At 38.6% G+C, this 13,706-nt stretch overlaps 1 protein-coding gene across 1 annotated transcript; it reads right to left on the reverse strand.

Moving 5' to 3' along the window:
• Positions 1-22: 22 nt before the first annotated feature.
• slc16a5a (solute carrier family 16 member 5a) lies at positions 23-13,591 on the reverse strand. Its single transcript, XM_036572539.1, has 5 exons — positions 13,475-13,591; positions 10,808-11,226; positions 8,177-8,320; positions 6,602-7,432; positions 23-1,401 (listed from the first exon to the last, which is right to left on the reverse strand). Exons 2-5 carry the CDS (start codon positions 11,106-11,108, stop codon positions 1,157-1,159), a joined length of 1,521 nt encoding a protein of 506 aa, XP_036428432.1. The 5' UTR covers positions 11,109-11,226; positions 13,475-13,591; the 3' UTR covers positions 23-1,156.
• Between the last annotated feature and the right edge of the window lie 115 nt (positions 13,592-13,706).

Raw genomic sequence — 13,706 nt, forward strand, 5'->3', positions numbered from 1 at the left:
TTTATTTTCGACTGCACAATTGTTTGCGGTGAAACAAAATAGTATTTATTTAGCTTGGATTGTTTCTTCAGGAAAAATAGTAGATCTACTAATTAACTACATTATAAAATGATATACTCTACAGAAATACACATAGCCCTTTCTTCCTTCAGATGTTCTTCCAACTTTGGCAAATGCACACAGCAAACGGCAAAATAAGCATGACAGAGAAAATGACAGTATTTAAGACAAGAATTAAAAATCATTAATAACAATGTTAACACTTCCAGTTGTTTATATGAGTCGCACAGTATTGCAACAAAACCAGCTGGAACTTTGGCCTTTTCTCCCAAAAATTTGGGACTACATAAATACTCTGTTATACAACATTGATTTGTGTACAATCCCTTGACACCATTAGACATTACCAGTGAAGCAGACAGACCTATAACAGTGCAAAGATGATTTTGAGAAATACCCTTAACTTCAAGTTAGTGTTGTGTTTTAATACAATGATTAATAGCTGTGTACAGATATGTACGATAATGCTGAAATGTATAACATTGATAGTAAGTGCTTTTATTTTGTCAGAGGTTTGATGATCTCCCTGTGCAATGGTTCTGTATCAGTTTGGCTGACTGATCTAGGACCTGGTACTGATGATGTTACTGTGATGTTTGTTGGTTTCCTGCAGTCAGGAATTGTACGCAGGCAAAAATGTCGTATCAAAAACTAAATTTGTTTTTCAGGTGGGTAGACATATGAAATTAATAAATGACAGACTAGTTTCCAGAAAGGTGAACCACACAGTGTAAAATCATAAATGTAAACGGTAGTATACCTGATACATGACAGCTGAAGGAGGAGCTGTTTTGTGCCTTTTTAATGCTGTTATCCTAGAATTTGACAGTGAAACTGGTAACTGATTGCAGCATACATAAACGAGAGAGTGTACAGATATAAAACAGTTTTTCCTTAATCATAGCAATATAAACTTCTCTGAATGCTCAAAATCTTACAAATCCTACATGGTACATTAAAGAATATTATAAGCTAAATGACTAAACTATAACAAACAAAATCTTGAAGATAATTCAGCAGCGCTGAAATAATATGCATATTCTTCCATTTGATAAGGGCCACACTATCTCTGATCTTCAGCCCTGATGGATACAGTTCATACACTAGTAACACGCTCGGTTTTAATGTGCTTGTCCGCTGCACCTGCGGAGACTCTGATGTACTGGCAGTCTGAAGACTGAAAAGCTGCTGACCCTGGGGAAGGTGATGGCTCCTTCTGGGCTGCATCATGGCGGTCCAGGCAATAAAAGGACACTAAAAGAAACAAAGCCGAAGAGGCCACTGTGATACTGGAGGCCACGAACACGTATGTGTACTCTCCAGTTTTGTCCACCAGATAACCTAAAATTTCAGAAAGACATATATATCAGACACAGGTATATCAGTCAAATAGACTACACCACACACCTGCTTCACTACTGGCTGTACACTTTCTGCCTGCTCTCTGCTAGCTTTTAGTTTTTAGTACTTTTTTCCTGCAATATTGTTCTTGTTTTCTTAGTTACAGAGATCAAACAGCACACATTAAGGTCCTTTAAATAACATCCTCTAGGGAGGCATAGAACTATGACACTTTTTTCAAATATGTCTACCAACCATCAGAACAGCATGGTTATTTTGACAAATTTCCATCAGGCTTCCAACCTTACCACAGTACTGAAATTGCTCTTTTAAAGGTATTAAATTAAATACGGCTGAGTAAAATAATAAAACATCATTGTATTACAAGATCTCTGCATTTGACATTGTAGATAATAAAATAATTCTGGGCAGGGTGAGGACTTTCAAAAAGTCCTCAATTTGTTCAGGTCTTATTTAGCAGAGGTGAATCTGAAAGGGTGGCTATGACACACAGAGTCCCCCAATGATCAGTTCTAGGACCACTTTTGTTCAGTCTTTATACGCCTCCTCTGGGCAAAATCCTACAGAACAACATTCATTATCATACTTCTGCAGATGAAATATAGATGATTACATAAGATGATTACAGCCTAACAGACACAGTGTGTCAGTGTGTGGATCACGTAAATAAATAGTAACAAAGTTTTGTTTTTCAATAAAACAGAGATTATTGTGTTTGGCAACAAAGAGAAGAGACTTAATACTAGTTCACAGCTTCATTCTATGGCTCTGAAAACCAAAGACCAAGTCAGAAATCTTGGTGTTCTATAGACTTGGATCTCACCTTCACTGGTCATATCAAAGCAATCTTCTTCAGCAAGCTTCTATCATCTTAAACACATGGCCAGAATCAAAGGTTTGTTGTCCCAACAACATCTAGAGAAACTCGTCCATGCTTTTATCTCCAGCAGGATAGACTACTGCGATGGTCTCTTAACTGGACTTCCCAAAATGATCATTAAATAGCTCATTCAAAATGCTGCTGCCATTGTTTTAACCAGGACCAGCAGAACAGAGCACATTACTCCAGTTCTAAAATCTTTACACTGGTTTAATTGTTTAGGCCCAGAATACATCTCTGATGTATTTAAAGAACATAAACCGCATAGGCCTCTTAGATCCATGGACACATCTAGTAGAGCCTAGAGTCCAAACTAAACACAGTGAAGCAGCATTTAGCTATTATGCTGCACTTCCAGAAGATCGTAGATGTGTTCTAAACATAGTGATTTTTAAATCCAGGTTAAAAATATGTCTCTTTTTGTGTGCCTGCAATTGAGATCTAACACCTGCACTTTTGTCTTACTGCGCTTTGTATGTTTAATTAGCTCATTTTAATTATACTTCCCCTTTGTCTCTAATTTCCTTTTTATGTTTTTGTATTTTGCTTTTATGTACTTCATTTTAAATGCTGACTGAATCCCCTCTGTTGCCTTCCACAGTTATTTAGCCTGAACCCTAATCATCAATGGACTGGAACTCACACAAGACCACAACTGACTAGATATTTGAGCTGTGGACCATTCTCGGGACAGTTTATTAAACACTGTGTACACTTACTGGCCACTTTAATAGACAAACACACCTCACTGGCACAAATTGTAGGTGCACACACTTTAGAGCTGCGTCATGCTTAACTTAGCAGATCTAGATAGACAGATCTTTCTTTACATATCGTATGCAGAGATGTAGAAATATCTCTACACTCTCACAGAAAAGTTACTGAAGTGGTAGCCTCAAGAGTACATCTTCAGTACCTTTAGTTAGGAAACATAATTGTACCAAATTATATTTTTAAAATTGACTTCAGGCTCTTTTCTTGTTCTGTTTTAAAACAAGGTTGTAAAAAGGTACAAATATGTTCCTTTCCCCTGCCAAAAACTTATTTAACATACACAGTTGTACCTTAAAACCATTGCTGTACCATTGAGGGTACATTTACATTGTCTGTACCATAATAAACAAATAATGTACCTGTACAGTACCTTTTTCTCTGAAAGTGTACCTATGTAGACATGCTGTGTGTAGACATGTATGCAGACATGGACAGATCAATGGAAAATGCACACAGGTGTGTACATAATGACAGAGGATATACACTATATGACCTCCTAATTCCAAAGCTCTGATGTTTCAGCGACACCCAATACTAACAGGTGTATAAAATCAAGCCATAGTCATGCAATCACCTCAGACAAACACTGGCAGTAGAATGGGTCATACCAAAGAGCTCAGTGACTTTAAATGTGGCACTGTCATAAGACGCTACCTTTGCCACAAGCCAGTTTGTGAAATTTCTGCTAGATCTGCCGTGCACTGTACTTGACATTATTGAAAAATGGAAGTGTCTAGGAGTAAGAACAGCTCAGCCACAACATGGTAGACCATGCAAACTCACAGAGCAAGGCTATCAAGTACTAAAGTGTGAGGAAGTTAAAAGTCCTATCCTCTGCTGCATCACTCACTAAAGAGTTCCAAACTGTGAAAGCAATATCAGCACAGTAACTGAGAGCTTAATAAAATGGGTTTCCTTGACCGAGTAGCTGCACACAAGCCTGAGATCACTATGCACAATGCCAAGCATCGTCAAGTGGTGTAAAGCGCGCCACCACTGGACTCTGGAGCAGTGGAAACGTGTTCTCTGGCAGTCTGATGGATAAATCTAGTTTCAGTGGATGCCAGGACAATGGCCCCTTAGTTACACTGAAAGGTAATGTTAAAGCATACAAAGACATTTTATACAATTATATGCTTCCAACTTTGTGGTAAAAGTTTGGGGAAGGCCCTTTCCTGTTATGGCATGACTGTGTCCCTGTGCACAAAGTAAGGTCAAATGTCAGCCTGCACAGATTCCAGACCTCATCAGTATCCAGCCTCACAAATGCTCTTTTGACTGAATGGGCACAAAATCCCACAGACACACTCCATTATTTTTATGGAAAGCCTTTCCAGAAGACAGGAGGCTGTTACAGTCATAAAGCAGGGGACCAACTCCATTTGTCCATATGCTTTTGACCATGTAGTGTACATACTAAGCTATTCATCCTTGAATTCTCATAACATATTGAACTAAAACTGTTTTTAAGGGTATTACAGAGAGCACCTTTCATGGGAACTGAGAGTTCACTTGTTCACTGAAGTGGCCAGACTTTATAATACAGGCACTGGACAGTGTTGGGTTGCATGGTTGACATTTCGAGTTGGCATGGTGCTCACATGAGGGAGCCAGCTGCCTGGTCAATCTCACCCACCCCACGGAGAGAGCCTGAAGCCCTGGTACCACCCCCACCCTTGCCCTCCAGGTTCTCTTTCACAATACAAGGAACATTCCATTCCCCTTTATTTCTTCCGTGCACACTTCAGAGTGAAGCACACAACTGAATAGGTGGGTGTAAAGAAACGTCTCTCTTGTTGTAAAAATTAATACCAGTTCTGCCGTGTCAAAGAACATTTGTCATTTGTTTAGCATTTCGGTGTAAAAACTGCCTGAGCAGGTTTCTGAGACATGCGGCTGATCATAGAAGGCTCAGAAAGAGACAATTCATGGATTTTTTTGGTTTGGCCTCAGGTCTCTCACCCTATTAGACATGTCCATGGTGTGTACAGACTGGATACAATAGAGTGAAATAATGATGAGCACCCTCATGGTCAATGCAATTCAATCTACAAAGCATCTTAAAGGAGACATATTATGCTCATTTTAAATGTTCATAACCTTATTTTTGGGGTCTACTCAAATAGATTTACACGCTTCAATGTTCCAAAACACACTATTTTTCATATACTGTACTGTAGTTGTTCTGGGTATTCTCTATTCACTGTCTGAAATGCTGTTAGAGTTCCTGGGTCTTTAAGCCCCCTTCTCAATGAGCACAGTGTGCTCTGATTGGTCAACTTGCCCACTATGTTCTGACTGGTCCACTGCCAGAGCGGTTGCTCCCTTTCACGTTCTGCCCCTGTCTTGCAGTCTGCAGACAGACATTTCTCTCCTGAGCAGGCGTAAACACTGGTGTTACTTTTTTTCCAGTGGCGTCAGTTCTGCCATATCAGTTTGAGCCAGAGTCCAATTATGAAGGTCATGTAAGTGTCTTCTTGACACAGCTACAACCCTCAATCCCACCCTCATAAAATCGCACAGTTGCTGTGTGATTTTGTGTGGGCATTCCAAGCTTGCGAGTAGGTGGGCAATAAGGATCGTATTACAAGATTGCATCATCTTGTAACAAAGGAAAAGGGCTAGAATTCCAACAAGGCATTTCAGGCAGCTGAGAAAAGAGGTTTCTATGGGAAAGTTACTCCTTCTGGTGTGTAAGTCTGCAGACCATTTACATGCTCAAAAAGCTATATAATGCGCAAAAGGAAAGAGAACAATTGGAAAAGCATAATAGGTCCCCTTTAACCTTAATTACATGAAGGTTCCTATGTTAACTTGCTTTCTTCCTCTACACAACACACCTCTTATGCCTATTAGGATCACTAGCTGACAATTAATTGCCATACAAATAATTGTGATTAACAATTCAGTTGTTCATTGTATGCATCTATTAAAGTACAACTCTGAAGTGGCCAAACTGGCTGATTAGCAATATTGCTTTCTGACTGTCTATACACAATAGATCGCAACTGAAGACAGCTCGAGCTTAAATAAATAAACATCACTCACCATTGCCCTAGGGAATCAACTAATCTAATTCTGTTTTGTTCCTTCTCAAATTTCCATGCATTTGCCTCAGCCTAATGGATGAAATTCACATTCTGTTTGTTGCGCTATTTACATGATATGAAAGCTAATAACTGTATTAAATAATTATGGTCAACTTAAATAATTGTGAGCAGTTCAAATAATGGCAATCATTAAATTATGTATTAATTGTGACAGATCTAGTATCTGCCTACATGTAATAAGAATTTTTTAGCCTAAACATAAACATTAACCTTAGTCTCACAAGAGAAATGTTTTCCCCTGTTAGTTTTTATTTTAATGATATACGTATTTTTTGTGCAAAGCACTTTACAACGTCAGGACCATTTTGTTGGTTACCTGTTCTTTCTCTGGTTTTCTCTGGTTTCTGTCTTTAAAACATCTGAAAACCACTACAAACACACACACACTTTGACACACTTTGGGTTCTTGTGCTACCTGCAAGGGGCGGCCCAATCAGCAGTGTGACGCTCTCCATGATAGCCAGCAGGCCAAGGGCAGAGGGGAAGCGGCTCATATCCACTATGCCCATCAGCACAGTGAACAGCAGTGTGCCCACCACACTCATCGTCAGGCCATAACTCAGCATATAAAGCAAGAGCACTGAAAAACTGGGTGCGATGCAGCAGATGCTGTTACTCAGTCCGTTCAGCAGAAGAGCTGTGGAGAACACGTAGACGTGGCGGCCCTTGAACCAGGAGAGGTTGAAAAGCAGTCCTATGGGTGGCCGCACAATGACATTGACGAAGCCCAAGATGTTGAGCAGCAGGGCAGCCTCTTTCTGATCCATGCCGTTATCTGTGGCGTAAGGAATGAGGAAAATCAGTGGCACTACAAATCCCAGCATCATCCAGGTAATGCCCAGTGAGAAGACACGAAAACGCCGGTTATTGCAGAACTGATCAAAGGCCATGTGGCGATGGAAAGAAGACGCTAAACTTTTCCATACCACCAACATATGTCCTTTCAGGCCCTCTTCACTTGCTACAGCAGTGCCATTGCTCAACCGTTTGGATGCTCTGGGCTTTCGCGGGCCCAGTGGCCTCATAACAGCTCCACAGACACAGCAGTTGAGTAGGATACCACCCAGCACAAGGAAACTGCCCCTCCAGCCCAGTTCAATGTGCAGATAGTGACTCAGCATGGGCAGCGTTGACAGGCCCAGAGCTGTGCCTGTGGAGGACATAGCATTGGCAAAGACTCGACGACGCACAAAGTAGTGGCCCAGGATAGTGACCGCAGGCTGGAAGCTGAAACAAAACCCTAGGCCTATGAGGAAAAAATAGTTGGTATAAAGACATGGGTATAAATGTTTTATTCTTTACTATTCTTCATAAAAAAAGAGCAATCTACAGTATATCATAGCTGTCATAAGAAAATCTCATATCTCTCAAATAGAAACTTTATTGGAAGAGGTTTCCAGCTTTAATGTATCTCAGTATTTTTATTTATTTAATTGGGTATCCAAATAAAGCATGTATGCTTTGGAATGTAAAAGAAGGAAGAAATTGTGTATTGTCTTGTAATTTTGTAATGTAAGTTATTTACTGATCATACAGCATTGAACTATAAAGAGGGAATTATGACTTTTACTGTAATCATTGTTATCATGACAAACAGTACACTTTTCTGAGCATATCGAGGATTTTGTCTGTACTTAAAGAAAACTGACCAATCACTTTTTACTGACTTTTTGGCAGTTTTTAAATGTGGCACTGTTGGTGCATTGTGTGTGTGTCCAAATATTGTGATACGTATCACGTGTAATGAAAATGTCTTTAAGTAACATAATATAACACTGCCCGCTCCTATACTAAACCAAAACAATAGCCAAATCAACAGCAAAAACTGGATAATATTCAATAATAATAAAAAATATTAAACTTGGAAATTGTTAAAATGGGACAAATTATATTGAGGTCGCTGTCAATTTACTTGGAGGCCGAGATAATAAGTCGTTTCATTTAATGTTGCAAATACCATGGCTGTAGGTGTGACTGGGTATGTACTGACCTGTAATTAACCCTGCAGTGATATAAAGCTCAATGATGGAATTTGTAAAGGCACTGGCCGCCATCCCCAACCCACTCAAGACTCCTCCCAGCATCACTGTTGCTCGACAACCAAATCGTTCCACTAACACACTGCACAGTGGACCTGAGAAGGAAAATTAGGGGGAAAAAACACACCAAACAAACCATTGAATCCACAGGGGCTTAGCATGAGGATTAAATACTATAATCCAACAGACTTTTTTGCACAAGGGTCTCCTCTAAATACCACTTTGGAACAATGAGGTGGTTTGTTCATCACAGTGTGAAATATGCATCATTGTATGTCTCATACTGAAATTCAAGTGCTTTCATTACTTCACTCCTGCATAGCTGCTATTGGGTAAAGTTTTATTTTTCTCACAACCACTCTACTTCATCATACTCTACTTCATAACTGCTTAAAATATCAAGGAGATCTTACCATACACATACATTTTATGACAACAGAAACAGTTACAATGCAACTGTAATGTTCACCCAGAATGCTTATTAAGCTCTGAAACAACAAATGGTCAGTGGTAGCTAAAACAGCATTATTCAGGAATTTGCAAATTCTGGAGGTCAAAATGTAGTTTAAGAACACGCATCAAATGCTGTGGAGCTATTTCAGCCAGAACGGTCAATTTTAACTACAGTGGTTTCCAAAAATTCTAAGACCACTAATGAAAATGCTTCTGCATTCTTTTCTAATTTAACACAATTTTATTCATTACAAATTGTATTATCAGCATAAAAGTAGAATACTTAAAATGTTTACATGCATTTCAGAATTTCTTAGTATCTGGTAGGTCCCCATCCTGCTTTCACGACTAGGTACACTCCACATTTGTTCAAAGATTTGTTCAAAAGTCTCTAAAGAGCAGATCAAATCCATTTGAGAGTCTTCTGAATAAGTGTCTCAATGAAAGAGACAAGACTAAAAAAATCAGACCTTCTTGTTTAAAGCCTTAACAACAATATCAGTATCACAACTGTGTTTAAATTTGAATTAGAAATAGAACTGAATTTTGACTATTTCTGTGAAATTAAGTTCTTTGTTTAAACTTTAAAACCTTTCAAACATCACATTTTAAAAATGTTCCAAATTCTAAAATGTTCTGTTGTTTTTTTCCTGGTTTAAATGAAAAAACAAACCCCAGATTTTTCTATGTAGTCTCAGACTTTTGAACCCCACTGTATCTAGCAATGAAAACAACAGAACTACTGCACTCACTGCATATTTTGGAGTTTTCTCTGCTGTAATACAACTGATCCAACTAATCCTCTGGTTGAAGTTGGTGTGTTAGAGCAGGGAAACACTGAAATGTGCAGGGCAGTAGTACTCCAGGGCCAAAATTAACAGACTGGCATAATCTTGTAAATTTATTGCTTAGATTAGTCTCAATTTTCAAGACAGCAAACAGCAGAGAAAATACATCGGATTTACCACATCACATCCTTATTACATAGAAGAATTCTTTTTGGCTTTGAAGAATGACTTTTTGACTAGTAGATGTTCAAAGGAACTTTTACAAGGTCTGTGAACAAGATAAGTAAGTAGTTAAACAATCACGTTGGTCATAAATTAAGACATTTGACCTTAGCTACCAGTGAGTAAATACTTAGAAATGCCCTTTATTAACTGATCAAACAAAAACACTCGCTGACTTTTACAAAGCACTTTTAAAAGGCTTTCTGTGTATACAAAGAGCTCTACATGGTCACCGTGAGCAAGCAAATATTGGTGGTCAATATAGTCTCTCTCTCTCTCTCTCTCTCTCTCTCTTTATCTCGCACTCTATCTCTTGCTCTCTGTCTCGCTACTGACAATAAAGACTAATGTGATCTGGCATTAAATGGGCCTTGGTGGGAAATTGGAATGAAACAAACACACACTGGCTGCAGACTAATGTAAGTGTGTCTTTGAGTGATAAAGCATCAGTCTTAACACGCAGAGCAGATGTGAAGTAACGACCACAGCTTCCTGTTCACAAAGGGAAGTCAGACAAAGCCCAGGGTTTTGCCCACTCTTAAGAGATACCATCACTTTCCTGACAACTGCAGAGATCTAAACAACTCCTAATGCTTCAGGTTTTTGTGTTTTAATGATAAAACAATCTGCCTTCAGATTATGGTAAATGAAAGTTCTGAAATATTTCTAAACAGGCTGCTTAAACTGCATATCTGTATGTGGATCCATACTTCAATTTCTCACTCCATAACTACATAACTTACATATTATTTTCATAGTACTATAAAAAATGATTTGATATTTTAAGTTAAAAACCTAATATCTTGCAAAAACAATTTTTGCCTCGTTTTTTTAAAAAAAAGAGTTTGATGTAATGTATAAACACTGTTAAAATTTCAAAACATACTGGTCACTCCCCACTCCATACAGTTTATACATAAAACTAAGCTGTTTTGGATTTACTGTTTCTGTGATGTCATGAAAAACAGCCTATCTCTACCTCCTTTTTAGTAACTCCTGAATAAGCCTGCTGCTGTTTAAGGGGCATAAGCTCACACTCCAAAGACCAACCACTGCATTTCATTCAGTAAAGATGTTATTATTAACAGTAGGCTAAAATGTGCTTTCTTGAATCTCTACCTCCAGCATGTAGGACTGCAGTCATTATAGACGGCACCCAGGATGTTATGCTGTTGCTGGCACTGAACTGTTTCTGAAGATCCGTGTAGAAGATGCCCATACAGGATGGAAAAGCCAGTGTCAGGGCCAGAACCACTATGGAGGCCATCAGGACCACCCAGCCCCAGCCCCCATCTGGTGCAGTAATGGCTACTGGACGGGCTTCAGCCAAGGGTGCATCTGCCCCTTCTTTATCCCCATCCTCAGCCTCGCACTCTGCCATGGGGGCCATGTCTGCTTCTTGAGAGTGATTGTCTGCCATGCTGTCTTTATCTGTCTTAGTGGCCCAAGACCCTCTTCGGTGGTCTCAGCAATGTTTTGAAGGCAGGTCTACACCTTTCCGTGCATTCCATGTCACCTCCCCACAACACAAGGGGCCTCTGTAGGAAAAAATAAAACATGATTGATTCATTTGTGCTCCACTGTAACCAACCACAAGCACCAACTGCCAAATTTTATTAAATTAATGTAAAAAAACAACTAACAACTAATTTACAAAAGTACCTTCCTGATAGGTATTAAAAACAACTTGGCATAATTTGCACAAAGTAATTTATATATTTAACCTTAATTTTTCTAAAAAGTCCCTATTAAAAGTCCATATTAAGTCCCTAATAAATAAAGTAATTTATTTTAGTTATTAATAATTTAACTTTAATTTTACTAAAAAGTTCCTATTAAGAATATAAGGCCTTAAACGATAACAGATCAAGCATGACAATACTATTCTACAAATGACAAACCGAACAGAGACAAAACAAACAGAAAAAAAACACAAAGAGAAAAACAATTCATACTCACAAAGCATTTTAACATGATGCAAATCTAATTATCCAATGTAATAACATCAGCAAATATATTTATATTACACAATCGGTGCTGTTAGATACATTTTTTGTTAAGTATCGAAAAAAAGAACACTAAAATCTTACATGTCCATATAGTTAAGGACAACAAACAGTGCAAGGCTGTGTTCTTGGTTCAAAGAGGAAAATGTCTTATGTGAGTTCATATATACTGCTTATTACTGCATTTATAAGCAGCCTGACTGCTTTATGTACTTATCGGTGTTTTAGTGTGTTGGGTGACAGACCGTAGGGGTGAAGTCTGTAAGCAGTTTGAAATATGAGAGATCTGTAATCTGTAATAGATCGCAAAATATTTGCCAAGGCCGACAACTTGGAAATGGGTTTTTAATGTGTCGGTAGGGACAGGCCATCGCCCTTGATTTTGAAAGCTGAAGGTACAACAGCCCATCCATTAAAGTTTAAAAATGTGGGCAGAAAAGTCAATGATATGAGCACCACGTCTCAACAAGCTTTACTAACAGCCCTATAAGCATCAGTGAGTGACTTTGGTGACCGGCATGATTTCATTTTAAAAATCAAAAGAGTATATTTTTATTTTTATCTCCTCATAAAAGTGTACAGATGCATCAATAATTTGGCCAGGGCGTTTAGCTATTCCCAGAAGTTAAAATCTAAGTGCGTAGCTTTGTACCTTTGATGTTACGTTTCCAAACTCTGGATCTCTCTTCCCCTGGACAATACTTTAAAAGCATGTTCATCAGTAATGTCTTAATACTCGTTTTTACTTTTTCCTTTGCTGTTTTTTAATATGGTTAAATTTTACATTTGCTTTTTTTGATTTTTGTTTTATTTTAAATGTTTTAATTTTCTTCTTTTTGTGTTCATTGTTTTATTTCAATGTCTTATATGGATGTTTAGTGGCTTACATTTATTATTATTATTATTATTATTATTATAATGTTTTTTTCTTCAATTTTCTGAAAATTGTATTGTGTTGGGAAGCACTTTGTGACCTCAGCCTGGAAAGGTGCTGTGTAAATAAACACTTACTCTTATACTTCATGTAGCTGAGGCTTTTTTTTGCAAAACTAGAGGTCAGAAAAGAAATTGTGGAAAACTTTAGAGTATTCTTTTAAAGAATTATTATTTTAAAGTGTTATCAGAATAGCTCATATATATGTTCACAGAGACCTAGAGCGTCATACAAACTAAAATGAAATCTCTAACATAATTTTTCAGTCCACACTAGCCTGTCAGTTTCACCCTGTCAGCCAAGCACTCCCTCTAGCCTACACAGGAAACAGCGGCTTGTTTACATATGGTTCTGGACTGGTCAAGTTATCCGGGCATTAGAAATTCAGAAATGTGTGTCCAGCAGTCATTTAGACTCGGAGCTTCCCAGACTTATAATCACATTTACAGCGGGTCATACATTTAGCAGTTCGGTTCCGGGAGACTGGTGTTTTAGCAAGAGAGGGACAAAAAACAGGCTACTTGTTGCCGTTGTGTGTCCTCTACTTACTAGCAATGCTATATGGTCAGCATAGAGCACAGAACTTAAGTCACTTAAGCTTGATGTAAGTTACAAAAAACATGAGAGAAGAAAGAAATAACAAAGCAAACGGGCTTTAGAAAAGGTAATACGTAGCTATACATATGTGTGCTGAACTAAAATCCGTTCGGCACAGACCTCACACTTCAATAACTCAATATCAAACAACGCGCTGCTGATAGTCTGGCGGTACGGCCGGGGTTTTCCCCGAAGTCTGCTCCCCCTGTCCTTATACTCATGGCCGAGCCACTCAAATGAACCACCTACCTTCAGCCAGTCGGTATATGAGCTTGCTTGGTCATCTTGTGCTGTCTTTGCGCTGCTGCTGCTGCTGCTGGGGCCGCGTTGGCGAGCAGAGAAGGGGATCATGTTCGCTGTGTGGAGGGCGGGGCGACGCCACGATATGCAGAAAGGAGTAGGCAAATATTAACCAATTAAATCTGCCCTCAGCCTCTCCACTGTTTACCCTTGTGTTTTGTATTACGATACAGACCATTGA

The sequence above is a fragment of the Colossoma macropomum genome, unplaced genomic scaffold (assembly GCF_904425465.1).
Source record: "Colossoma macropomum unplaced genomic scaffold, Colossoma_macropomum, whole genome shotgun sequence".
Classification (NCBI taxonomy): Eukaryota; Metazoa; Chordata; class Actinopteri; order Characiformes; family Serrasalmidae; genus Colossoma; species Colossoma macropomum.

Excerpts from the sequence above, each read along its gene's own strand:
- slc16a5a (XM_036572539.1), bottom strand. The coding sequence starts at position 11,108 with ATGGCAGACAATCACTCTCAAGAAGCAGACATGGCCCCCATGGCAGAG. Across the intron at positions 7,433-8,176 it reads CACTGCAGGGTTAATTACAG|GCCTAGGGTTTTGTTTCAGC; the intron begins GTCAGTACATAC and ends TTTTCCTCATAG. Across the intron at positions 1,402-6,601 it reads GATTGGGCCGCCCCTTGCAG|GTTATCTGGTGGACAAAACT; the intron begins GTAGCACAAGAA and ends CTGAAATTTTAG.